The sequence below is a fragment of the Clarias gariepinus genome, chromosome 21, assembly GCF_024256425.1.
Source record: "Clarias gariepinus isolate MV-2021 ecotype Netherlands chromosome 21, CGAR_prim_01v2, whole genome shotgun sequence".
Lineage (NCBI taxonomy): Eukaryota > Metazoa > Chordata > Actinopteri > Siluriformes > Clariidae > Clarias > Clarias gariepinus.
This window is the reverse complement of record NC_071120.1, coordinates 26006162-26031989: the sequence shown is the minus strand read 5'-3', so window position 1 is coordinate 26031989 and position 25828 is coordinate 26006162. Positions and strand designations below refer to the sequence as shown.

General features: G+C 39.2%; 2 protein-coding genes across 5 annotated transcripts in view; both read right to left on the bottom strand.

Annotated features, from left to right (window-relative positions):
- The window catches only part of susd2 (sushi domain containing 2), a 37458-nt gene extending 22602 nt beyond the window's left edge, over positions 1-14856 (bottom strand). The window contains exons 1-11 of the mRNA XM_053480432.1: positions 14686-14856; positions 13437-13635; positions 6864-7012; positions 6599-6766; positions 6156-6330; positions 5815-6016; positions 4827-4912; positions 4451-4719; positions 4104-4247; positions 3846-4004; positions 1981-2229 (exon numbers count right to left, since the gene is read on the bottom strand). Of these exons, the coding sequence (XP_053336407.1) occupies positions 1981-2229; positions 3846-4004; positions 4104-4247; positions 4451-4719; positions 4827-4912; positions 5815-6016; positions 6156-6330; positions 6599-6766; positions 6864-7012; positions 13437-13635; positions 14686-14758 (1873 nt within the window). The 5' untranslated portion in view covers positions 14759-14856. The remainder of the gene's footprint in view (positions 1-1980; positions 2230-3845; positions 4005-4103; positions 4248-4450; positions 4720-4826; positions 4913-5814; positions 6017-6155; positions 6331-6598; positions 6767-6863; positions 7013-13436; positions 13636-14685) is intronic.
- A 6902-nt stretch (positions 14857-21758) lies between these two features.
- The window catches only part of slc39a14 (solute carrier family 39 member 14), a 29570-nt gene continuing 25500 nt past the window's right edge, over positions 21759-25828 (bottom strand). For all 4 annotated transcript variants that reach the window (XM_053480877.1, XM_053480878.1, XM_053480876.1 and 1 more), the window contains exons 6-9: positions 25113-25277; positions 24468-24666; positions 23890-24074; positions 21759-23369 (exon numbers count right to left, since the gene is read on the bottom strand). In XM_053480877.1, coding sequence (XP_053336852.1) covers positions 23217-23369; positions 23890-24074; positions 24468-24666; positions 25113-25277 — 702 coding nt within the window. In that variant the 3' untranslated portion in view covers positions 21759-23216. The remainder of the gene's footprint in view (positions 23370-23889; positions 24075-24467; positions 24667-25112; positions 25278-25828) is intronic.

Below are 25828 nucleotides of genomic sequence, written 5' to 3'. Positions count from 1 at the left end.
CGCTTAGCAAAAAATGTCCATCCTGTCATCAGTCCTTCCATGACAGGATGGACACAAGCATCATTTTTGCCACTTTTTTATTATTATCAACAGACTTTCCCCTATTAATTAATTAATTAATTAATTAATTAAAAGATATCGTTGAGTAAGGGACTATATATCTTTCCGAAAAAGTAGATTTTATAATCGCTTTGAGTTTGTCCATGACAGGTTGGACATATTTAGCGATTTGCTCGCGCATTGTCCGTATGCAGGTTTCTTTTAAGCGCTAAACCCTAACCAATATGCATCTCTACCAGCCTTACTGTAAGTCTACATAAAAAAAGCTAATATAAAGTTAAATGGAAAACCCCAGCTTTTCTAAATTATAAAATCTCAAAGGCACTTTATAACGATATTATCGTAGCTAACACACGAAAACATATGACGTAATGTATTATTAGTTAAAAGAACGCTTGTATTTTTTTTAGTGTTTGAATAAAAAACAAGCCATATAGTGTTTGCTGCATTAGCTTATTCTAATTCCACTGAATCTCAGCAGGAAACACATGCAGACTTTGGACTCGACTGATACACAATAACGAGGTCATAAAATTAAAGCTTTAGATATCAAACGACTGATGTGGAGTTTCCATTAAAAAAAAAGCACGGCTATGAAACCCATAAGGAGAAGGCTTTTTATGAGCTTCTATTGGAGTGTAATTACACGTCATTAAAATAATTAACAACAAGAAAAACATGTGCACATGGAAATGAATACGTTTAAAAGTTACACTCCACTTACTTTTTTCTCTCTCTTTAGCAAAAAAAAAATTTTTTTACACAAATTTAAATGTATCAGAAACGTTCAAATCAAAGCGGGACTTGATTGTGCAAAATAACAGAAGACAGTTATAAGAGTTAAAAACTCCCTTTATGTCTCTATACTGTATAATCTCTTGATACACTAATGCACTTATCCCAGTGTCTTCCTAGTGCTTGAAAACCATCAAGGTAAAAAGTTTTCTTAGTACGCCAGAGCTATGATCGGACTGGTTGTCTGTTCCACGTCTAAAAACCCCGGCCTCCCAGGAACTCCTTTATGGCCCAAACATGTGTAAATGTCTTGGAGTGAGGTCAGGACTGTACAGGGGATGTGGCAATATCTCCCAGCTGAGTTCCTGTAACATACAAGTGCTGTTGCTCAATGATTGTGTGTACAGTTCCTACTAACAGATGTGTCTCTTTATTCTGTTAGCACTGCTGATTTTCACGGATCAGACGTTCCACTCACTGAATGCAGTGGGCTCTGAGACACTTCGTCCAGGATCGTCATTTACATCCTATAGCCTTCTTTAAAGCGTTTAAATGTTTTACTGCGGCTAAGAGTCTCATCACTGTACTGTGCTTGAAGTCTTCTGTAAATGTCAATCGCTTTTACACCTTCATTCACCATAAATTTTATCACGAGTCCCGATTTGACTTGAATGTCCCCTCGTGTTTTCCTCTAAACTAATCAGAAGAGTAAAAAGGGTCACTGTAATACCTTTATGTTTTCTAAACTAACCCTTATGTAAGATAATAGTCTTCACAATGTTTTAATAATAAATTAATATTACCAATATTGCACTAAAAAAAAAAAGCGAAGGAGTTGAGGAATTAAAACAGATCCATTTTTTCATCCATCTATCTTGAATACTTTAGACTTTAACTCAGTGAAACAAAAAAAGTCAAAAAGACAAACTTTTTTAAATACATTTTGAATAAGACCTAAATTACATATTTGAAATAAAAAATTACATTCATCTGGTCTTGTTTGTACAGAAGATTTAGAAAATCCTGTATGAACTCGTCTCAAAAAAGAAAAGGTTCTAGCTCGTCATTAAAGACATCTGTACTCACATTGCAGATAAAACAAAATGACTTACTGTACTTCCAAGTAAGAGGATCTATAACATTAAGCTAAGTTTTTTTTTATTTTTGATTATTTTAGAGACTCACATCCTGCCCCGAATGTGAAAATGTCCTGAGCGCTGCTGTCTTGTCCCAGAACCGTCCCGTCGCTGGACATCAGATCATCTTCAGAATCGTCATTCATTGTTCCCAGCAGGCCCTGTGTTTGGTTCATAAACTCCCGCGGGAGTAAAACAGTCAGGGTCATGACTCCTCCGCGACCTCTGACCTCGATGCCTGCGCCTGAGGGGAACATCACTGTGACATTCTGGGGTACCGCCGAGAACACAAACACGCCTGGAGAGCAGAGGACAAAGATTTGGTTTCAGGAATGTCCTAAACATATCGGAGCCTGGATGTTTATATATATACAGTATATAATATATAAACATCAACATCAATATATATATAAAAAAAAAAAAATATATATATATATATATATATATATATATATATATATATATATAACATTCCTTAGAATGTTCTGTTGTATTCCACAAATATTCCAGAATTAACTTTTTTGTTAAGAAGTTTTCACAATCAAGACGCAATCTTTCTAAAGAATGTTCAAGAATCATCACGCATGTTCAAGACTTCAGGTTATTAAATATTTTACAATTAATACACAATATGTTTATTAACTATTTCTAAACTGATATAAATATTCTAGAACAAATGTGTAACACGGCTTACAATGTTCCATAGCTACAGACATATACTGTAACCCAAGACCCATGTTATACAGCTCCAGGACTTTGGACTTCTCTAGAACCAGTAGACGACATGCCACTAAAATGTTCTCTATAAGCTCTAAAACTCAAGTTACTTCACTTAGTGTAAATTCTAAAATCAGTATAATATGTGCATTTGGAATGTACTGTACTATAACTCAAATATTTTTTTCTGAATGTTCTAGAAACATTATGTTTGTATGTTGTTGGTTTTTTGTAGCTGTAGTTTGTGAACTGATTTTCATCTTAGCCCTAGAAAGCTTCAGGCCAATTAAAAAATGATTATAAATGATCTAGAACCAATCATCAAGCTTCGAAATGTTTTGGATCAATCTAGAACCAACAAACAACCGATGGCCAAAAGTCGGTATGGTCTCTAAAACCAACTTACAAAGACAAGCCAAGGGTAGAAATGTTCAAGAACAAACAAACGAGCAATACTTAAGCTTAGGAATGTTCTAGAACCAACAACCTGCCAATTTAGGAATGTTCTGGAACCATCACACAAACAATGAATACTCTAGCATTGGAATGTTCTAGAACCAATAACCACACTGCCAATAATCAAGCTTAGGAATGTTCTAGAACCACACACAACGAATAATCTAACGTCGGAATGTTCTAAAACCAACACCCCTGCCAATATCAAGCTTAGGAATGTTCTAGAACCACAAACAACAAATACTCTAGCATAGGAATGTTCTAGAACCAATAACCACACTGCCAATAATCAAGCTTAGGAATGTTCTAGAAACACACACAATGAATATTCAATCTTTTGAAGGTTCTAGAACCAATATACAACCAATACTCAAACTTAGGAATGTTCTAGATCCAACAGGCAGACAATACTGAACGTTTTTAGAATCAACACACAAACAAAAGTTACTAAACAAAAGCTTAGTAATGTTCTAGACTAAACACAAAATCAATACTAAAGCTTTTGATGGTTCAGGAACCAACACACAACAAACAGTCCAGCTTAGGAATGTTCTAGAACCAGGACAGGACACCAAAAGGTGAGCTTAAGAGTGTTCCAGGATACACATCACTGATGCTCAGAGCTCTTGGAGAAGCAGTGATATAAGACTTTATAACTTTCAGATCTGAGATCTGCTCTTCTCCTCTTATGAACATTTGTGCTGACTGGCATGTAAAAGTCCAATATCCCTCAGGTCTCACCTTCTAGATCCAGCCAGGTCTGTTCGGAGAAAGAAAGCACTTGTTGGTTCTGTAAAACCTGCAGGTGATCCGGTTTATCAGCAAGTCGCACTTCAATGACATCCGAGTTTTTTTCCTTCATGGCCACCGAGGAGAGACGCGTCACCCTGATGACAGAGCCTTAAAGGCAAACCGAAGCGCTTGTCATGATGAGATGAACACAAAATAGATGACTAAGAAAACGAAAAGGAAGAATTCGGACACTTCGGTCATTTTTACCGTGCTCTGATCTCATCGGCTCGGTTCTGCCCTGCAGGGTCAGCTGGTACTCAGGCGAGTGGAGCAGGACGTATTCTCCTTTGCCGTTGAAGGTGTACCTGGAACCATCAAACGTGATGAAGTGAGGATCACCAAGCACGGAGGCTAGGAAAGAAAGAAAGACAGAAAAAAAATAAGTAACATAAACTGATCCTTTTAAACAAAAAAAGAAAGGAAGTCTTTTAATTATATAATATCGAGAATGCACGTTGCGTAATCTTCTGCACATTTTTTACTTTTTAATATTAATTTAAGGAAAATTATGACTCCAAAAGGTTATGAGAAGAAAAAAAAAACGTTCCCCTCACCTGCTTTAGGAGGCTGGTACGTCCTGCAGTCGCTGGAAGGCCGGTGTGTGAAATAATAATCGCAGTTATCAGACCACAGGCAGCAGTAGTAGAACGTGATCACGTCGTACTTCCAATGTGAGAATCCTGGCACTTTGGGGGGCTTCATGTAGGGTGGTGAACCCCAGTCGTGCCCTCGGTCCGGGGTACTTCCACCGATCGAGTCGCTGGTGAGAACCTGAGCTCCGGTTTTGTCATAACAACACTGCTGACCTGCTGCGTACTTTGGACTACAGGGAAAAGAAAAAGAAATAAAAATAAAATCGGACTTGCAGGGTTGTGGTACAGACAGAACAGAGCAGTGTGTGTGTGTGTGTGTGTGTGTGTTCTGTCTTACCTCCCCTGAATGGCTCTGACGCAGTGCACAGCTCCTGGATGATAAGTGCACTTGCTGCCTTTCTCGATGTCACAGCCGTAATCTGTCTGAAAACACGGAAAACAAACGCATTCAGCCTGCCAAGTATTTAACATGTTGATTTTTGTACTTGGGAGTCAATCAAAGTAGTTAACTGGTTCTACAAGGGGCGTTCAAGTCAAAGCAGGACTTGTCTGTCACCTTATGAGAAGCACCAAGGTGTAAAAACTGATTTAACTACGGTGATGAGACTCTTAGCTGCAGTAAAACATTTGAATGGTGCACATGTTTTGGGTCATCAAAGGAGTTCCTGGGAGGCCGGCTGTGCAGACATAAAGCAGGCAGTCCGATCATGGCTCCGGCGTACTGAGAAAACTTTCTACCTTGATGGTCTACAAGCACTAGTGAAACTCTGGGATAAGTGCATTAGTGTAGCAGTGTTCTGTTATTCTGAACAATCAAAAGTCCCGCTTTGACTTGAACATAGACCGTCTTGTCTTTTTTTGTAGACAGTCATGCTAGATAGCTTTTATTTACCTTTGTTGCATGGCTCAAGGTTATAAACAAGTTGGCAGTGTCAGTGTATTAATCGTTAACAGAATTTTTAAATCACCAGATTACTATGCAGCGCACACACACACACACACCCACACACACACACACACACACACACACACACACCCACACACACATAGCTTTGTCACAAATTTACAGCTACTAAATTACTAATGTGACGCCCTGGATGCTGGAAGTCCTTAGAAAAACAAGCGGACACTTCACGCACTATAACGACAGGGGGATGATGTCATAGTGCTTGAGCCCTAATAAAAGGGAAGAATGAAAGGAAAAGGAAGTAGAAAAAGAGGTAGAAGAAGTAGTAATAGTAGTAGTAGAAGCCTGAAGAATGCTGTGAGAACTTTAGTTGATAATCATTATGTTAGTTATGGTTTCAGTTTGGTTTCAGTCTCACGTGGAATCTGCCGGTGTCGGCCCGGGCCTGTGCCAGCGTGCAGGGGCAGTCGATGATCTCGGGCAGGAAACTGGGCATCAGCTTTTCCTCCTGATCCCACTTTAGACACTTTTGCAAAGCCCAGGCTGCAGAATCTTTCCTGAAGTCCTCCTCCAGATGATACGCCAGAGCGTGATCCCCGTTCCACAGAGCGTTCACGTTCCTACAAACGTGTGTATCGTTAAATGAATTAAGCAAAGCAACTATTTTTTCTATCCAGCCCTGCTTCTATAAATAAAATAAAAAAACTCTGATGTAAGTCTGTGTGGATAAACATGAAGTAAAGACAAATAAGATCGTACCATGCTCCGTCAGGTTCTGTGCTCGGACTGACCCTCATGCTGCCCATGTGCCAGTCAGCGAGTGGCGTTTTACTGGGCGTTGGGACGAAGCTGAATGTCCCGTTATTATTCACATTCTTCCCTACAGAGTACAGATATTTCCACTCGGCTCTCCACTGATCAGAATACGGCTCTCCTGCAGGTCAGGAGGAGAACATCAACGTTAGAACCCTTGTTTTTTGTTGTATTTCTTCTGATCTTCTATATTGATTTATAATGATTTCCTTTTCTTTCTTGAGTAAATTTACAAAATAGAACATACTGTACATCCTTGAACCAAAGATTAAAATGAAACATTAAAATTGTTCTTAAATAAAACTTACAAAAAAATGGATTTTAAGTAAGACACAACAAAGTTACTTTGTGCAGCAGGTTTCGATAAAATCCCTAAACATTCCGCTTACCGAACTCGTCGTATCCCCACAGCTCAACGTTCACCCTGTCGGCTTTAATCAGAGACGAATTCCACACCATCAGCAGAATCCCGTCCACGCCCGGAGTACCGTAATACTGCCAATGAGTACCGTTGACCAGGATGAGCTTATCCTTCACACTCAGCTTACTGTGGTGCACTGATCGACCCGAGACAAGAAACAAGATCGTGTCAAATCAAAGCGTGAATGTGAAATGATAGTTTTAGCGTTAGGTAAACTGAGATGCGAGTCTGACCTGAGAGCCATCTTCCGGCACGGTTATAGTTCACTCCGTCGGTGGAAACTCGAAACGGGATCCAACCGGATTCAAACAGCAGGGGCGAGATACAGTGACCCACACCTTCCGCGTCCACGTAACCCTGAGTCGTGATCTCAGACTTGAATCTACACAAAACCACAACAACAACAACAATTGTCTTGGATGAGCAAAAAGTAAAATGATACATACTATCATAAAACATTGCGACATGTTTAAACTACATTATATTTTCCCTGATATGTCACACTAGAGTTTTCCTGGCTTTATCTTTTCCAGCATACATTGTACATTGATCAGACATGGCATTAACACCACAAAATATTAACTAAACTTGGCCTCCAAACGTCCCATATCCCAATCCGATCAATCACCAATGGGATGCACAGAACAAACAAAGTCCGATCCATGGAGGCCCCACCCCACAACCCACAGAGGCCCTTTGGAACCAGAGCCAGATGGGCTACAGCCACCCCGGTGGCACAAGTGGAACCCAAAACCTGAGTGGAAAGTGATAATCTTGAAGAACTAACTTAGGCTGGATTGCTGGTGAATCTAAAGGTGGACTGTGCCATAAATAAACCGATACACAGCATTGCCAAAAGTATTTGATCGCCTGCCTTCATGTGCATATGAATTTGCGTAACATCCAATTCTTAATCCATAGGGTTTAATATGATGTTGGCCCCGCCCCCTTTGCAGCTTAACTCTTCTGTGAAGGCTTTCCACAAGGTTTAGGAGTGTGTTTATGGGAATTTTTGACTGTTCTTCCAGAAAAGCATTTGTGAGGTCAACCAGACCTTGCTTTGTGCACTGGTGCGCGGTTATGTTAAAACAGTAAGGGGCCGTCCTCAAACTGTTTGCACAAAGCTGAAAGCTTGAAATTGTCCAAAATGTCTTGGTACTGTTCCTTTCGCTGAAAGTAATGCGCCGAGCCCAAATCCTAAAAACAACCCCACACCAGGTCCAACATGACTGCGCACCAGTTCACAAAGCAAGGTCCATGAAGACATGGATGAGTGAGGTTGGTGTGGAAAAACTTGACTGGCCTGTACAGAATCCTAACCTCAACCTGATAGAACATCTTTTGGATGAATTAGAGTGGAGACTACGAGCTAGGCCTTCACGTCCAACATCAGTGTCTGACCTCACAAATGTGCTTCTGAAAGAACGGTCAAAAATTCCCACAAACACACTCCTAAACCTTGTGGAAAGCCTTCACAGAACAGGTGAAGCTGTTATAGCTGCAAAGGGGGCGGGGCCAACATCATATTAAACCTTATGGATTAAGAACTGGACGTTACTCAAGTTCACAGGCATGTAAAGGCAGGTGAGCAAATACTTTTGGCAATACAGTAAAATATATAAGTCATGAAATTCGCTGTTGTATTGAGAGGAGAATTATAATTCAGGTTAAAGGAAAAAGGGTATATCATCTGCGGATTCACACTCTGATTGACCTGGGCCTCTTGAAAAACGTCTTTGTACTGCACCATGAATGAAAAGGCAACAATGTATCAATAATGTATTACTGGCTAAACCGTACTTTTTGATGTGCACATGTACAGCTACTCCCTTCCAGAACATTCCTGGACATGATGTACAGTGGTTAATCAATCGGACTGTAGGTCCTACCGTCGCCGCGCTCGGCGGTACCGTTTGGCTTTGTGCGTTTGCTGACTTTTACCGTTGAGTGGCGCTATATAACTACAGACTGACGCCTCATGCCTTAGTTCATTCTCTGCTGGATTAATGAGACACAGAGTTTTAGAACTGCACGTAGTAGCGGATAAAATCAAGTAAAACATTGTAGTTAAACAAATTTATAATCACAGAACTAAAATGACGATACAAATGTAGAATTTAAATTAAATTAAATCTTATTAGGATCAAATTTAAACAAAATAAATGTTAACACAGTGAGCCTTTAAATTTTATCACGTGTAATTAGAAAAGACGCGTGTAGGGTTTTGTGTCGTCTTATATCTTGTGTTCTTTAAATTTATAGTAGATTTATTAACTAAAATAAATGACCATAAAAATTATAACATTGTTAGGACGTTCTACTGCGTCAGCTGATGTCGGTCATTCAGCCCCGCTTGTGTTTGTGCGTTATTATAAGAATGAAATGCAGTAGACTGTTATGATCTGTAACGGATTCGACCCATGTTGCACGGGCGGCACCATAAAGCACGGACACGAGGCGAGGTCTTACGGGAAAAGGGTAATTTATTTAGGCAAAATGGGGAAGGAAAGTGTTGAAGGAGGGAGAATGGAAAGAATGGGATAAAGGTTGTGCATGTGCAGTTCCGGGGGCTGTGCCACACTGGCATGCGGGCACACAGCTGACGATAAGTGTTGGTGCGAGTGGCAGAACTGAGCACGCGGAGGCAGCGCTCCTGCACGCTCCCTCGTGACGGCGCTTCTCCCGCTGTCGATGGCCGGCGCGAGTTCTCGCTGACGCAAAAACCTAACCACACTTTTCCTCTTCGGCAGCGGGGCTGCGAGGGCGGGCGCGGTGCGGGAGTGAAGATGCCGCGGGAGCTCGCGCAGCTCTTTCTCGCGCTGTCCTCAGCGCGGAGATCAAAGGGCGGAATTCTAGTGTCCTTGTTTAAAGTCCCTCGGGCGCGTCACATCTCCCCACTGACATGCTTCTTTCATATTCTCCATTACATCGCGTACTTCCCAGACCTCAGACAAACCTCCGCGCCTTGCTTTTATAATGCGGAGCAAGCCCGAGATCATATTAACGTTAATTATCGCCAGCCGGCACAAATAGGCGGCTCCCGTCCCTTTGCTGCCTATTCAGGGAGCCTACGGAGTGAGGGAGTAGTTATAGTAGATTTGGGCGTACACCCATCACACGCGCACGCCGTGGCAGATCATCATAATTGTCCTAAACTTGTATTTCATAAGGTTTTCCGAGCGGTGGTACAGCGCAACGGGGGTCATTATTTACTATTAAACATTAAACGAATTTACAAAACTTAATGCGTGCGATTAAGCGCTGATTCTACGTAGGAAAGTAAAAAAGAGGATCCTGATGCTCAACATTCCGGAGACCAAACCCCATTTAAATTAAATTAACAAATATTGCATGTAAATAACAATAGCCCACGTTTAAAACAGCATTTTATTTAGATTATAAAAAAATAATCCTGCATCTGTTTTAGGTGTTCCAGCTGCCACTGTTCTAGAATTTAAATTAAATCAAATCTTATTAGGATCAAATTTAAGCACAATAAATGTTAACACAGTGAGCCTTTTGATTCTATCACTTGTAATTAGAAAAAAAGCGTGTATGGATTTGTGTCATCTTATTTCTTGTGTTCTTTAAATTTATAGTAGATTTATTACCTGAAATAAATTACCATAAAATTAAAACAGTGTTAGGACGTTCTACTGCGTCCGCAGATGTCGGTCTTTCAGCCCCGCTTGTGTTTTTGCGTTATTATAAGAATGAAATGCAGTAGACTGTTATGATTTGTAACGGGTTCGACCCATGTTACTCAAACAACTCAGTTCAGGTGTAAGTAAATGTCTGTGCTGTTTGGGGGAGGGACGTGCTAATGATTTGGTCGGCTCTGTGTGTGTGTGTGTGTGTGTGTGTGAGAGAGAGAGGGGGGTGTCGCGGTGGTTGATTATTCAGTGAAACAAAGGCTCAGCTGAAAAATGTTAGGCACATCAGTCACTTAACCCCCAATAAAAGGTATTTGAGTGTTATGATAGTTGTAATATAACAGATGCGCACTGAATACTAAACCAGGCACGGAGATTAATGAACCAAGATAGCCCCCATACCCGTTTAAAAAATAAATAAATAAATAAATAAATAAATACCAAATAATATTATTGTGTATAGACTGATTAAAAACAATGCAATTTATGCTATCATAAGGAAAATAACAAGTTCTTCCATTCCAATGATTAAAAAAGGTAACAATGTCAACTTTAGAATCTAGAATCCAGGAGATTAAAATTACACAAATTGAAATCACTGAAAGTCTCCAGAAGAGCCTCAGATTCAAGTGGTTTTTAAAGTGTGGAGAGGTCCATTACAGTTTCTCTGAATGTATAGGTGAGAACAGCCGATTCACACCTGGGGAGGGTGAATCATTTGTATTTGAATGTTGTCTGGCATTGTAAAGCACTATAGTGACACTAAAAGAACAACCCAGGATTAATAGGAATTCTTATACTGCATAAACATTATTTAGCACAAAAAAATTCCTCGCGCTCGGGAAAACTATGCGTGCGGTTGAGCGCTGGTTAGACTATAGGAAATTAAATCGGAGGGTTTTTATTTAGACTATTAAAAAAATAACCTGCGTCTATTTTTAGGCGTGCCAGCTGCCACTTTTTAGTTAGAAGTTTTCAATACAAAGCTTATAATGCCCACATGACATGACGGAATAAGGCACGGCTGGTGATGATTGGGGTTTGTTGGGTTACAGTGGATTTTACTACGCGGTGTGAGTGCAATGGCCATCCGTCTGCTCGCGCTGACTCTGCTCTCCGCGGATGGCCCCCTCCCACCTCTCGCTCCTTTGAAGTCCCCGGGCGCGTTCCATTTGCCCTGCTTGCATGCCGCACTTCCGCGTTGTTGCACGCGCGCTGCATACACAGCGCGTAGTAAAATCCACTGTAGCCCAACAAACCCCGAGTATTTTATAGCGCGGGGTGCAAGCCCGGGCAACCATAGTAACGATAGCTCACCAGTCATGTGTAATTCTGCGGTCCCGCTGCTTCGCATGTCTGAAGGGGAGGACGCCTAACTAGTGAGCGAGGAGCGATATTGATTTGGGCGCACGCCGTGACAGGCTGAAAAAACTGCTGTCAGATTAATGTGCAAAAACTATATAATAAAACTATATAAGACTACATGCCTTTATAAGACTTAACTTTTATTTAAGCGCACTCACAATAACGAAAAAACGTTGTGATTTTGTAAGTGTTGTGATTTTGTAAGTGTTGTAAGCTGTGCTGCTCTGTATTGTTTTTGGTGAACTTGAGCGCGTCAGAAAATGAACGCAAACGTTTTTTTTTAAAGTCTGCTTGCTGTTTTCCCGACGCGTTCATAATCATTAGTCTACTTCTGCCGGTGCGCTCTGGAAAACATAATGCATGCGGCTAAGCGCTGATTAAAACTATGGAGTAAATTAAAGAGGAGAATCACGATTCTGAAGTCCTGAGCCCAAACCTCATTTAAATTAAATCAACAAATACTATAAGTAAAAAAAAAAACAATAGCCCACGTTTAGAAACCGTTTATAAATTCTTTCCGACATGAGTTGGCCCGGTGTTATGCGCAGAGCGCCGGGAGATTTCCTGAAGCTCAGAAATCACTGGGCATTTTTTCTAAATAGCCGCTATCTTTAACAACTGATGGAGGTTTTGAGCTGTATACACACGCATTCCTGCCTAAACAACTCTTAAAACTACACCTGTGACACAATAACAGTAATATTTCAAACATTCTGCAGGCTGATATTTGGAGAAAGGAAAGAATAATGAATAAACCAGTTGTTGGGTCAAAATAACCCAACCAGGTGTTAATTTGTAAACTACATCTCATATGAGCCAACATGAGCAACCCAACAATGTGTTTAAAGTACCTGAAATAATCCAGAACTTAAATAACAATAAACAGATACAGAGATACGCTGTATAACGGTCACTGTTGTATTTACGGCAACGAGCGAAAATGTCACTTTGCGCCACCTGGCGGCCATTTTACGAATGACTTTGAAATGCAACTAATTTATTTTGGCCGCTGACGTTTTCACGCGGCGGTGAGCGCGACGGTAATAACCATTCCAATTGATCAACTACTGTACTTAACTGCAAGCAAACAGAAAAGTAAAACATGTCCAGCAATGTTCTGGAAAGTGGGTATGATGAAGCAAATATCCCAAACACTCATTAAATTATCATTAAATCCAGAATGAAAAATAGAAGAAATCTACCAATAAATAGGTCTAGAGATACACGGATCACTTGGGAGAAGATAAATATTTAAAAATCTAAAGATTTAAAAGACAAAGAAGATCTAAAGATCGTCTGGTCTGATGAGATCAAAATGCCACTTTTTTAAAGCTTGAAACTCAACACCAATCATCACACCAAGAATACCCCCAATACACCAAAAAGCATGGTGGTGATAGCATCATGATTTGGGACAATCATGTTTTTGCGGACTGCTCTGTGAAATGTTCTAGATTTAAAGGTCCCATATTTCACCATTTTACTGTGTCACAGAACCATCCCGATGTGTGTGTTGGTACATACGAATGCTCCAGATGAAATACTTCTTGAATAATGCATTTTTTCTCATTTTACTGTCTATGTAAATTAGCTACTCCTGAGCCACACCCCTCCAGTGAACAGCAGAGCTGGGCATCAAGCCTGGAGGACGGAATCTTCTTATATGAGGTCACATTAGGGGAAAAATCTGTGTCGCAGTTGTCATTAGAACAGCCATGTCTAGTGATTTCTTTCTAACACACGTTAAAGAACATTCTTGCTAAAAACCCAGACTCTTCCAGTTCTTACCTGCAGGTGAGGTTGAGGTTCTTATCAAACGTGACGTTGAGCAGTTTGAAGTCGGTTCCTCCCAGCAGAGAGCCGGAGTGGGGCGAGATGTCCAGGCAGAACTGCTTCAAATCCGTGCAGCAGTTCATTAAGGTCTCGCATGTCGGATGGCAGGAACAAGACGGCAACTTCTCAAAACAGCGCCCTTCGCAAGACTGGGCTGAGGGGAGAAGATGAAGAGATAAATCAAGGGGAAGCTTGGTGGTTAAGGTATTGGACTGCTAATCAGGAGGCACCAGGTTCGAGCCCAAACCCGTTGAGCTGCCCCTGCTGGACCCTTGAGCAAGGTCCTTCACCCCCAAGTGCTCAAATGCACTCGGGCAACAAGCTGGCAACCCGACCCCATAAGTAACTGCCCCAGAAACGACGGATATATCTCCAGGGTGGGGAGAATGTGTCACTCGATGTGCCAGATGGTACGTGGATGGACCATATCCCTATACCCTTATCCTGTATAGGGTCGTGGGGCGGGGCTAGAGCCTATTCCAGGGAAACCAAACACACAGACTGGGGGTGAGATTCAAACCCCTGACCCTGAAGATGCAAATAATACTTAAACAATATACACCTCATGTTGCAGGGATTGTTGTGGTTAGAATGTTGAGGCTTTGAATTACTTATCAGAAGGTCAGCAGTTCAAGCCCCAGCTATGTTAGGTTGCAGTTGTTGGGCCCTTGAGCAAGGCCCTTAACCTAAATGGGTCCAAATTGTACATAGTGTACAGCAATAGTCAGAAGCTTTGAGAATGTCACACTATGGTATACTAAAGTATATTATTGCAAACATTTCATAAGTGTCTAAAGCGTTTATTGACAATTAAAGAGTCAATATTTGCAGTGTTAATACTTAATTTTCAACAAATCTACATTTAAAAAAGTGCTTTCACGTTTCTATCATTGGATAGATCCTTACACTGGGTTACTAAGCTAAGTAAGTACCATCATATAACCTAGTAATATATAATCGATGCTTGGGGTTTGTGAGAATTTGTGGCTTTTTGTTTGTCCACTCGCCTTTGAGGATTGACCACAAGTTCTCAATGGGATTAAGTCCATTTAAGGTGGGATTTTGGAGGCTCATCACATGACTGATCTCAAAACAGTTCAGAGAGAGAAAGGGGTTCAGTAGGAGGAATTATAAAGCAAAGTATAGAGTGTCACCAATATGTAATGTATGCTGTGTGTGTGTGTGTGTGTGTGTGTGTACTCACCTGCAGCAGGTTGTGAGATCAAATCCACAAATATCAGCATTAAACCCAACCTCAGCTCTCTGTACATGAGCATTTTTAATGATTTTTTTTTAATCCTTAAAACATTTCTTCTTTAATAAATCACACGCAGGAACCTGCTCTGCTCGACACACTGCGGTGTGTGTGGGTGTGTGTGGGTGTGTGCGCGCGCGCGCGCGTGTGTGTGTAAACGTCAACCTGAGCTGTGACATTGTAGCAAAGTTCTTCCTGATCAACATCTGCACTTTGATCCTGGTTACAGAGTAACGGCTCCGCACGTGCAGCAGAACACGTCACATCTGGAACGGAATCAAAACAGCTGGATTAACAGAAAAACAGGTTTTATTGACTGTATCAGCGCACTGGCATAAAGGTTTACATTTACAGGTGTGTGGTTTTTTAACTGGAGTAAAAATATAAAGGTTTTTTTTTTTTTACTTCTAGTCAGGTTGCCAAATCTATATAAAAAACACAAACATTATAAACAAAATATTCCAGTTTAAAACAGTGTTTGAAATATGTCAATGTCTCTGCCACATCTAATCAATAATCAATAACTAACTACCCATACATATTTAAGTTATTGAAAGTTATGTATACTGTGTTTTACTTTAAATAATATATTCTTCAGACATAAATTGCAATTTTATAATCCCTGGTAATATTTTCTTGCCTGTGGTGGCTCAGGCTCTCGGTTGTTGATTGGAGGATCCGGGTTCGAGCCCCTCTGCCGGTGGGTTGCCGCTGTTGGGTGCTTGGGGAAGACCTTTGACCCTACGCTTACCCCATACGACCCAGCCACTGGATGCAGTACCAGTACCAAGTCCGGTTAGAAAAATGGGAGGGTTGTGGCAAATAGAGCATCTGGTGTTAAACTTGTGTCAAGCTGTGTGTGAGCCAGAGGTATGTTGTTGCAACCCCTTATATTAATACCCCTCATATTAATTTAAATAACCGGCAATTTATGTAAGCAGTGCTCTCTGGTTGGGGATCAGATATCAGCACCGTGTACAAAAACAGATACACACATACACACACTTTTGGTTACTGCAATAATTTGTACATTATTATTTCCAGATCGAAGAGGGACCTTTAAGGGGTGAAGATCGAACCAGGGACCCTGGAGCCGTGAAGATCGAACCAGTTATTCTAAAGCTGTGTATTATTATTTTTATCATGATTATTACACACATAATCTGTTTTTGTTGATTCTGGAACATCAGGAACTTGGGTTGCTGTCTTTATGACAAATTTAAGATTTTTTGCATGTATAAGTTTCCTCCTGGATCTCCATTTTTCTTATAAAACCATGCAGGTGGTAATAGTGGTGGTAGCTTTCGCCCCACGTGTGAGACATGTACATGCATGATGCCCTGTGGTGACCTGGCACCCTGGTATGGCCTCCAGATCCAGTAACATCATGCAACACATGTTAATGAACTGATAATGAAACACAATTCTCTTATAGGGTTCTTTCAACAAAGAGGATAAATGGTCTTGTATAACTAACTTATACAGTATTATATACTCAGGTACAAAAGTATCTACATAAAACGAGGGAAAACCACAGACATGGCAACCAGAAGTGATGCTGGGGTTATTTCAAAATTAAAGTCACTTGGAGCTTCTAGAAAATGAAAAGGCTTTAGAGCCGAGTTATTACTAGAAATTTAACTAGCAAGATATTTTGCTTAATTAGGGGGTTTAAAATGCATAAATCATACTTTATACACACATACAGAATTTAGGAAAATAAAAACTATAAATATTGTCATACTAAATTTAATTCTGTACGATATATGACTACTCACAATAAGTTAGGGATATGGTTATTTACATGAGTGCTTTTCCTATCAACCCTTATCTGACCGCTCCAAAGGCACGCCATGGCCAAGTGAATACAATGTCACTGCAGGTTTGGCCAAATACTTTTGTCCATATGCTAATAGTTTTAAAGTGTGTGTTTTCTAGGGCTTGGACAAAAGACACATTTAAGAGACAAAGGCTTTCAAAGATGCTCATTTATATATTTCAATAAAAAAAAATAACACACAAAAAACAAGAAGTTGTTTGTTGACTAACAGATAATCCTTCACACACATTGATAAGGGTCCGGCTCTTACTATTGTACTAAGCTCGCTCTAAGACGGACAGTAACTACATGTCATAGTTTTAAATATTATACATGGTTTACTATTTCCATGGTAGATTTCACAAATTTTAACGTAAAGGTGCAGTTTGTAATGTTTGAAAAGTGATTTCAGGGTCTACACATGTACGCTAGCTGTACTACTTTGAATAGAAAACTGGGGGGAAAATTGTGCTTCACAATATATTTCAGCGTAACAGGATTTCATAGTTTCTTCTTTTCAGGATTTCTGGCCTTGAAATGTTCGTTGCTTCTGACCACGCCTCCTGCTTTCTGTTGGAACGCTTGCCTTAAAAGGCAAACAGTGTCAGTACAATAGGTGGAGTAATCTGGGTGTGGCTGACCATTGGGTGTGGCTGACCATTGGGTGTGGCTGACTAACGTTTCATTGGAGTCGAATTCACCTTACAGAGTTTCACAAACTGCCCCTTTAATAAGAACGTCAGGGCGCTCTGGGTTAAATCCAGCACCGTGACATTCCTCACAGTAACAACGAGGTCTGAATAAAGTTAAAATTGTATAATACAGTGTTCAGCCGAAAAAGTCCGCTCTTCTCCTGAAGCAAAGCACTGTTTTATAAATAATTTATATTAATATTAGCTGTTACTATCTGCTAATCAAGAGGTTTACATCTAACTGACCGGCCTGCAGTTTACTCAGCATTTAATCACCTAAAACATTTGCATTGTGTCATTTCATTCATTGCACAAACAATTGCATTGATATCTTGAGTACAACACATATAAAATAAAATAAAAACATTTTTCAAAACACGAAGCATAAAGGAGAAGCTTGGCCAAAAAACTATAAAAAGGAACAATGTCTACACAAGTTTTAGAAATTTTTGCTCTACTGTAAATGCAGTCGATCACCCAAAACATGCATCATGTTCTGGAGTTAAAGCTCCAAGTACAAAAAGCTACTAAATGTAGCTACCACTTTTAGGATCACGATGAACTTTCAGGTAAGGTTGATGAACATGCGGCTGAAAATGTTCATCTAAACACAGTTGATACCATCATTGTTGACCTTAGTTTCATTTTTCTCAAAAAAAAAAAAAAAAAAAAAAAAATTACATCAATGTATGTTGATTTAAATTGTATATGGATTCACATATGGACTAAAAATTGCCAACATAAAATAAAACTTTCAAGTCAAACCGGGACTTTTGATAGCGTAAGCGAAAACTAATTTTATTTCTCTATATAATCCCCTGCTTCATTAATGCACTTATCCCAGTGTTTCACTAGGACTTGGATACCATCAAGGTAGAAAGTTCTCAGTAAACTAAAACCATAATCAGACCGCCTGTCTTAATTCTCGTCTGAAGCGCTGGCCTCCCAGGAACTCCTTTAATCTTTCAACTGTGGAAATAGCTTGAAGCGAGGTCAGGACTGCACAGGGGATGTGAAAATAACTCCTAGCTGAGTTTCTGTAACGTGCAAGTGGTGTTTGTGAATGATTGTTTGCATCGTTCGAATGTTTTACTGCAGCCAGGAGTCTCATCACTGTGCTTAAAGGTCATCTGTAAATCTCATTTGCTTTTACACCTTCATTCACAAGTCCCGGTTTCACTTGAACACCACTAGTAAATATACACATCACCAATCATTTTATTTTCGGTGCCAAAATGGTGCTATGCTCTGACAAAATGCATGATGGGTAATCTTTGTAGCAGCCAAGCTACAGTACATCATTTGATCCTTAGCCACGCATTACTGGATTTCATTACTGCGAAATGCAAAATCATTCGATAATTAAGTTCTTTAAACACACGCGAGAGCCTGATTAGTTTAGCTGGATTGAGATGTTTGAGATAAAAGCTTACTCCAAGTTTGTGGAAAAGTTTTGATAAATCAAGACTCAAACTCAAAAGCAGCGAGGCAACAATTAGTAAATGGTATGGAGGCCTGGAGAGGCCATTAATATAAGGTAGCGATAAGAGACCGAGCCAGAGTCAGGAAATCCTAAATCCTAAAGTTAGTGCAAATGGTAACTTGTTTGAGTCATTAAACTGATGAAATAATGTCTGTGTTTTGGCTGATTTTTCTTATTATTCAAAACGAAAAGCACAATTCATTTAAGAGGAAAGAGTTAAAACTCAGTTTTGAAAAAAGCCACTATAAAATACCTTTTTTTTTTTTTTTTAACAAAATACACTTTCAGAAACAAAATGTGTTTTTTTTTTTTGAACAGCCATCAGGAGTTTTATCCAGTTAAATGTCTTATTATTTTTACATTAATGTAACCCATTATTTTAGCACTCTTAGCATACAGTAAAGAAGTAGTCCAGTTAGATATGATACAGTACTGCGTAAAAGTCTTGATCCCTCATTTCTTCATATTGTGCTTCCAAACAGTCAGTAAGACATGCTTCCATAATTTAATCTACAACCTTTAATTTAATTTTAATATAAAGAAATGAGGGGCCACACAAACTCGAGGTGTAGACTTTTTTCTTTGGACGAGAGCAAAATAACGTGGAGTTGTTTTTAATAATAGTGAGATAGTTCACTCATTATAATGAGATAAGATAAGATAGAATAAAATAAGATAAATAAAGATTTATCTCATCCAATCATATGCCGCATGGTTCCTAACCCTGTTAAAATCACTTGTAAATGTGATATACAACCTCGTTTATGTTTAATTGCAGGTTTGAGCTTATAGACTTCTGGTCTATAAGAAGAACTGCCGATGATTCTATCTAGCTAACTCAGAAATTTGTGTAAAAAGTACAAATATTTTCAAGACCAAATTCATTGCACTGCAAAGCTAGATTTCTTTTAGTGACTTATTTAATTTAACTAATTTAGCTAGCTGTACTGATTGATAGATGAACTGATTAAATGACCAAAGTAAGTAGGGCCAAATACGGATTACTGCAAAGTGAGCAGTGTGGTAGATGAACTTCAAGTCAGTTTCAAACGAAGAACATGAATAAATGTAATATTGTGTGCTGAATCCATTCAAACTCCCTTTTAAAACTTTAGCTTTCAACAAGTCACACAAATCAAACGGAAGACAAATTTCAAAACTAAAAACGTAACTACGTGAATACGTTGCCACCATGTGACATCATGATCCCAATCACAAGTTCACTTTACACACAAGGTTCCATGTGTTAAATAACATTAAGAAACCATAACCTGAAATAACCTTAACTGATCTTAAGCAAAGTTAATAGTAGCACAGTACGTAGTGCTAATGAACAGCAGAAATGAGGTTGGGAATATATTTAGTTACACATCACGATTCTTGTGTGTGGCAATTCAAAAATATTTATATATATATTTTTTTATAACTTTTTTAAATTATTGTTTAATTTGTATGCGTTTGCATTTGAGGTGGTGAAATGTCACTATTCCTCTATTATCCTGCAGGTGGCGCTCTCTAAACTAATCAAACATTGGCAAGCAGCACAGAGTAGAAACAGATTATTTAAAAAGATTTGTTTAAAATTCGAATCAGCATGTTTATAAAGTCACAATACTTACAGAAGCGCGATTCTTTCGTGACAGTATCGTATTGGCTTGTCCCTAGTGATTTGCATCAGTATGGTATTATACACATGCTCCAATTCACTAACTCAACACACACTGGAAAAGCCTGAAAAGTGCCACCTCTCATCACGAAACATTGCGAAAGCGCGAACTGGGCTTAACCATGTTAAGTCTTTCACGATAGATTTTTTTGTGGTTTTGCATTATACAAGCTGTATTAAAGCTCAAGTTTGTGGTTTACTAATGTTATCAAACACAGGAAACTGTTAATGGAACCTTAACGTAAAACGTTGCACATCAACTTATTATATTAAAAAAGGTACACAGACAGGCTACTGTGTATAAAACATACAGCAGAGTTTAAATAAATATACGTTTCTACTACATGTCAGGATACAAACTTCATCATCTAAAGACATTTAAACAAAGATGGACAAACGATAATGAAAATAAACAAAACAAACTTACTTTACATCTTGGAAAAGAACGCGTATACGAGCAAACGAAAAACAAAGGCGCGTATTTGGTCTACTAGACACTGGTTTCTTTGAGTAAAATAATACAAAAATACAAAATAAAGAAACGCTGCCACACAATAGTGCCTGCACTTTGTTTTATCCATAACGATGGTAGTTTCGGTTTTTTTTTTTTTTTTTTTTTTTTTGTTGCTCTGGAATGGTGTTTGGAATAAAAATAGTCAACAACTCAAAACTAAGCTAGGGGATAAATTCGTATGCTTACATGCTAGCAGGAGAATATAACCAATTCCAGTTAAGAAAACTCAAGGACCTTTGAGATGCTAAGATCTCATGATGAATAAGTGTAGTAACAAGATGTCTGATGTTTTGGTTTATTACTGTATATTATCTAGGACTCTCTTGACTTCCACTTATAGTGAACCCTTGGAAAAGGGGGTTGAATACCGGACATCATCTTTTCCAGTTTTTAATTTGTGCTAAAACATCCTTAAGTGGATCTAGCTGGCTAACATGAAATAACCTGACAAGAGTTTCTGAGAGGACTTTAAATCACATGATTAAATGTTTATCTCCTTTAACGTTTGTAAATGTATATTGTCCAACATCGCTATCTCACTTATGCGTTTTGACTCGTGGTGAGACTTGGTGTTAGACACGCTTCCACGAGGACCGCCATCTTTTTGTGTGGAAACGTAATCACAACACCAAAACTGCAAAAACTTGCAGCGAATCGTGATAAACCGTACTTACTGTACGGTCGCCGCACTGACTCCGCACGTGAGATAGTGGTGTAAGCTAACATGAAATAACCTGAAGGAATTTCTAATCGTAATGCTAGCTAGGCATGGACCATTAACTAATGACAAAAAAATTTATAAGAGGATTTTAGGTTGTATTCATAAAAGTTAATTCACTAAATAGCAAGCAGGGTACAATTAACTAACCTGACAGGATTTCTGAGAGGACTTTAAGTTACTTTCAGGGGAATGTTTACCTGCTATGCTGTAGTTAGCATAAACAGGATTTCTGAGGGGATTCTTAACGTTTCCTGTCTAGCTAGCATTATGATTAACTAATGACAGGATTTATGAGAGGATTTTAAGTCATATTCTGGAATGTTTATCCATTATTGCTAGCGAGCAGGCTAACATGAAATACCCTGACAGAATTTGAAAGAATTTTTTAGTAATGCTAGTTAGACAAGGAACCTTAAACGACAGGATTTAAACTGAATAACTTAATAGCAGTTCATTTGATAATTTTAGCTTGTTAATATTTCCCGATTTGACAGGATTTTGAAATCATAATGCTAGCCAGAAGCAGAAGAGTCACTACTGACATGATTTCTGAGAGGATTCTACACAGTGGTACCTTGTTAACATATGCTAATCTGACAGCATTTCTAAAATGATTTAAAGTCCTATTCTGTGTACTCATTATCACTAGCTTGATAGGATTTCTTGGCGGATTTTTTTTTATAATATTAAGGAATGATTATTGATTAATGCTAGCTAGCTAGCTCCCTAAATTGAGCTAATCGGCGGGATTTTAATATTTTCTGACAGGATTTTAGCTTATTCATAAAACTATTGGTCAAGTTACCATTTTTAATGCAATTGTCTAGCTAGCTGGTGCAATTTCCTAACAGTTTTAAGTTATAACTCCGAAATCCTGTCAATAATCCCTAAACCTAGGGAGACGGTTAACAAACGCTAAATTGAAAGGATTCCATGTCATCTTCTAGCTAGGTGGCCAACATTAGCAGTTGACCAGATTTTGAAAAAATTAAATAAATAGAAATGCTGCTTCTTTGAGTAACACTGAACAGATATTCAGTTCAGAAATGGTGAGAATGAAACCAGCAACTTGTTTTCTGTTTACAAGCCGGTGTTGGACTTTATGGAGTCCACATCACACTTGGTGAACTTCAAATACTTTTCAAGTGTAGCACCGAAACCAAAGTTTGAATGTTAAAAATGAGACGAAAAACTGACAAAACTCAGAGCTTAATCATGTCAGGTGTGAACTACTGTATTAGATGATCAAGGTGTTCTCCTGACACCGGTTCACCGTGGATCGACAAGGAAACAAAAACTGAAGAAAAATAAAGTTGCAATATAGAAGAAAAAGAAACAAAACCCACACAAATGCACATTGTATGTCAGTTAAAGTTGTAATTTTGCATCTGGATTGGCTCAGAGGGAGTTTTTTCCTCCACCTTGAGCCCATCAGCAGCTCCATTGTGTTTCTCCAAGATTGCACAGTTAATCTCAGGCTCAGAGATCAAATCCGTGTCCGGCACTCACTTCGCATTGGGAATATCCTCAAACCAAGGGAGGGGTTAAAGGTTAAAGGTCAAGTAGAGTCCATCATGGTCTGGTGCTATCCCAGCTGTATTTGTCCTGAGTAAATGGTAAGGATGAGCATGATGCCAAAACCGGTTAGCAGGCCGGCGTTCTGGATGGCGAAGGTCACGAGGTTGGCGCTTCCTCCGGCTTCCTCTTCCTCACGACTCACTTCGTTCATCTCAGGAAACTGATCGAACATAAAGACGCGTCATCATAAAAAGCTTCGGTCCTTAAAGGGTTATTTCCAAATTTACTGAAGCGACAGTTTAGCTGCAATGGCTTTGTCGAATAGCAAACAAACATGTGAGGTGTTCTGATCCATAAAAACAGATCTTTATCTTAGAATTGATTTATATTATGAAATTATTAATAAATAACTATTTCTTTACATATTTACACACATAAATGATCATTTTATAATCTAAATCAATCATTGGTATACACGCATGTACATTATATAAACAAGCATACACACAGAAATATACTGTATCATATAGTTTACTGGGTTTTTTTTGTCATAATTAATGCTATTCAACATTGTTTTTCTCTTCATCTACGTCACTATTATTTTTATTATCTACATAAGACAAATAAAAACCATGTCCATAGAACACAGTTTTAGCAATGCACCATATGCATTCATTTTCTACCAAAGGAGTCCTTGTTATTTACTTTACTGTTCTGTAAAGAGTGTAACACACACTCACCATGTCAGCCAGGGCGATGTACAGGAACATCCCACCTGCCAGAGCGAAGATCCAGTTTGGCGAGAACTGGTTTCCAGCCAATATCCCGAATCCCATTCCCAAATAACAGCAACACGCAGACAGGAAGTTAAAGAACAGAGCCTGCTGGATGCTCATTCCTGCGTTCAGGAGGATCACAAAGTCACCTGGGCGATGGGAAACAACAAGTTCATAAGTTTACAAATATGAAGTACGAGATGGAGGGAAAGGTGAAAAAGAAAATGACGCCCACAGTATGTCGCATGTAGTTTGTCACTTTTCAATCTGGAGACGGCTAAAGTTTCCGGTGTCCTAATTTATCTCTAGAGATTTGAGAAAATCACGATTCAGATGCAGATCAGAAAAACAATGCCCGTCTGTCACATTTCTGTCTGGATGTAGGGGAATTGTGTAAACAGCATTACTTCAATCTGTCAACTTCTCAGTCGTGTTCAGGTTTATAAGGTCAGCTGTACGCTGTACTATACTGGGGTGACAAAACAACTGAGAGACTTATGAGCATGAGAGACGAAGAGAAAGAGGAGGGAGAGGTGTCTCACCCAGTTCATGAGGGAACTCCTCACACAGGATGGCCACAGACGTGCTGATACCCTGGAACACAGAGGCAGTGAAGGAAGCCCCGATGGCCAAACCATCTATAAAGTTGTGAAGGCCGTCACTGAGAGTGATCATCCATGCCAAGGTGCCGATATCAGAATACGCTCGACCTTTTAACCAATAGCAACCTCCCCGAGATTCCTGCGGAGAAAGACAGAGAGAGAGAGAAAGACAGAGAGAGAGAGAGAGAGAGAGAGAATGAAAGGTATAGATTTGAGAGAGATATACATCAAAGAGAATAAAAAAAAGAAAGCAAGACAATGTGTGTGAGAGAGAGTAAGAAACCGAGACGGAGAAAGGAAATGAGGCAGGGCACACAGTGAGAGATAAAAAGAGCGAATAAAGAAAAAGACAGAGGGACACATACAGAGAGATCATTAACAATACGTCCCCAGGTTAACTGTAATTGCATGTTTTTTTTCTATCATGCTTTTCCGTCTTATATTGTTCTATGCATTAAAGAGGCTGCGATAGAAAATCATAGCTTCTGTTATCTACTAATATAATACTCTAAAAATAAAGTGGTGATGGAAGAGTAAACCCTGAAGACCCAGGACAGACATCCGTTTCACTTTCTGGGTCCTTACCGGTGGCGTTTGTCCAGCGCTCAGCATTTTGTCGTCCTCTCTGGTTTCTCCGTCCACTCGAGGCAAGGACACAGCTCCTCCTGCCTCTTCGTTCTGCAGCTTCTCCATCACTCCATTCTCTAAATCACCGTTTCCTACAGGGAAATGACTGTGACCATGTCCTCCCTGAGAGAGAAAGAGAGTAAAATGTCACAATAATAACTACAGGTGGCCCATAAAAAGTCAGTGTAGTGTTTCCTATCGACCACAAGGGGGAAGCGTATACTGTATATATACTTATAATAATTAGAAATATATTCTCCACTCCCTCCAATCTACCAACAGAAGAATTTACTTCTAATATACAAAATGAATAGATAAATAAACAAACAAACATAAATAAATAAACAAACAAACAAACAAACATACATGTACTTCCATGTCTGTAATTTCATGTAATGTAATGTCTATAGTTTAAAGTATAATGTCTGTACTGTCACATCTGTACTTTGATGTGTAATCTTTGTACTGGCTGACAAATTTGTCCTTCCATATATAATGTGTGAACTTAAAAATTGTAATGTCCGCCTATACCTTAAAGTGTAACGTCTGTAATGTCATGGTTGTACTTTGACGTGTAATTTCTATACTATGATGTGTAATGTCTGGACTGTCATGCCTATAATCCCACATGTATCGTCTGTACTTCTAATGTTAATGTCTTTACTGTCACGTCT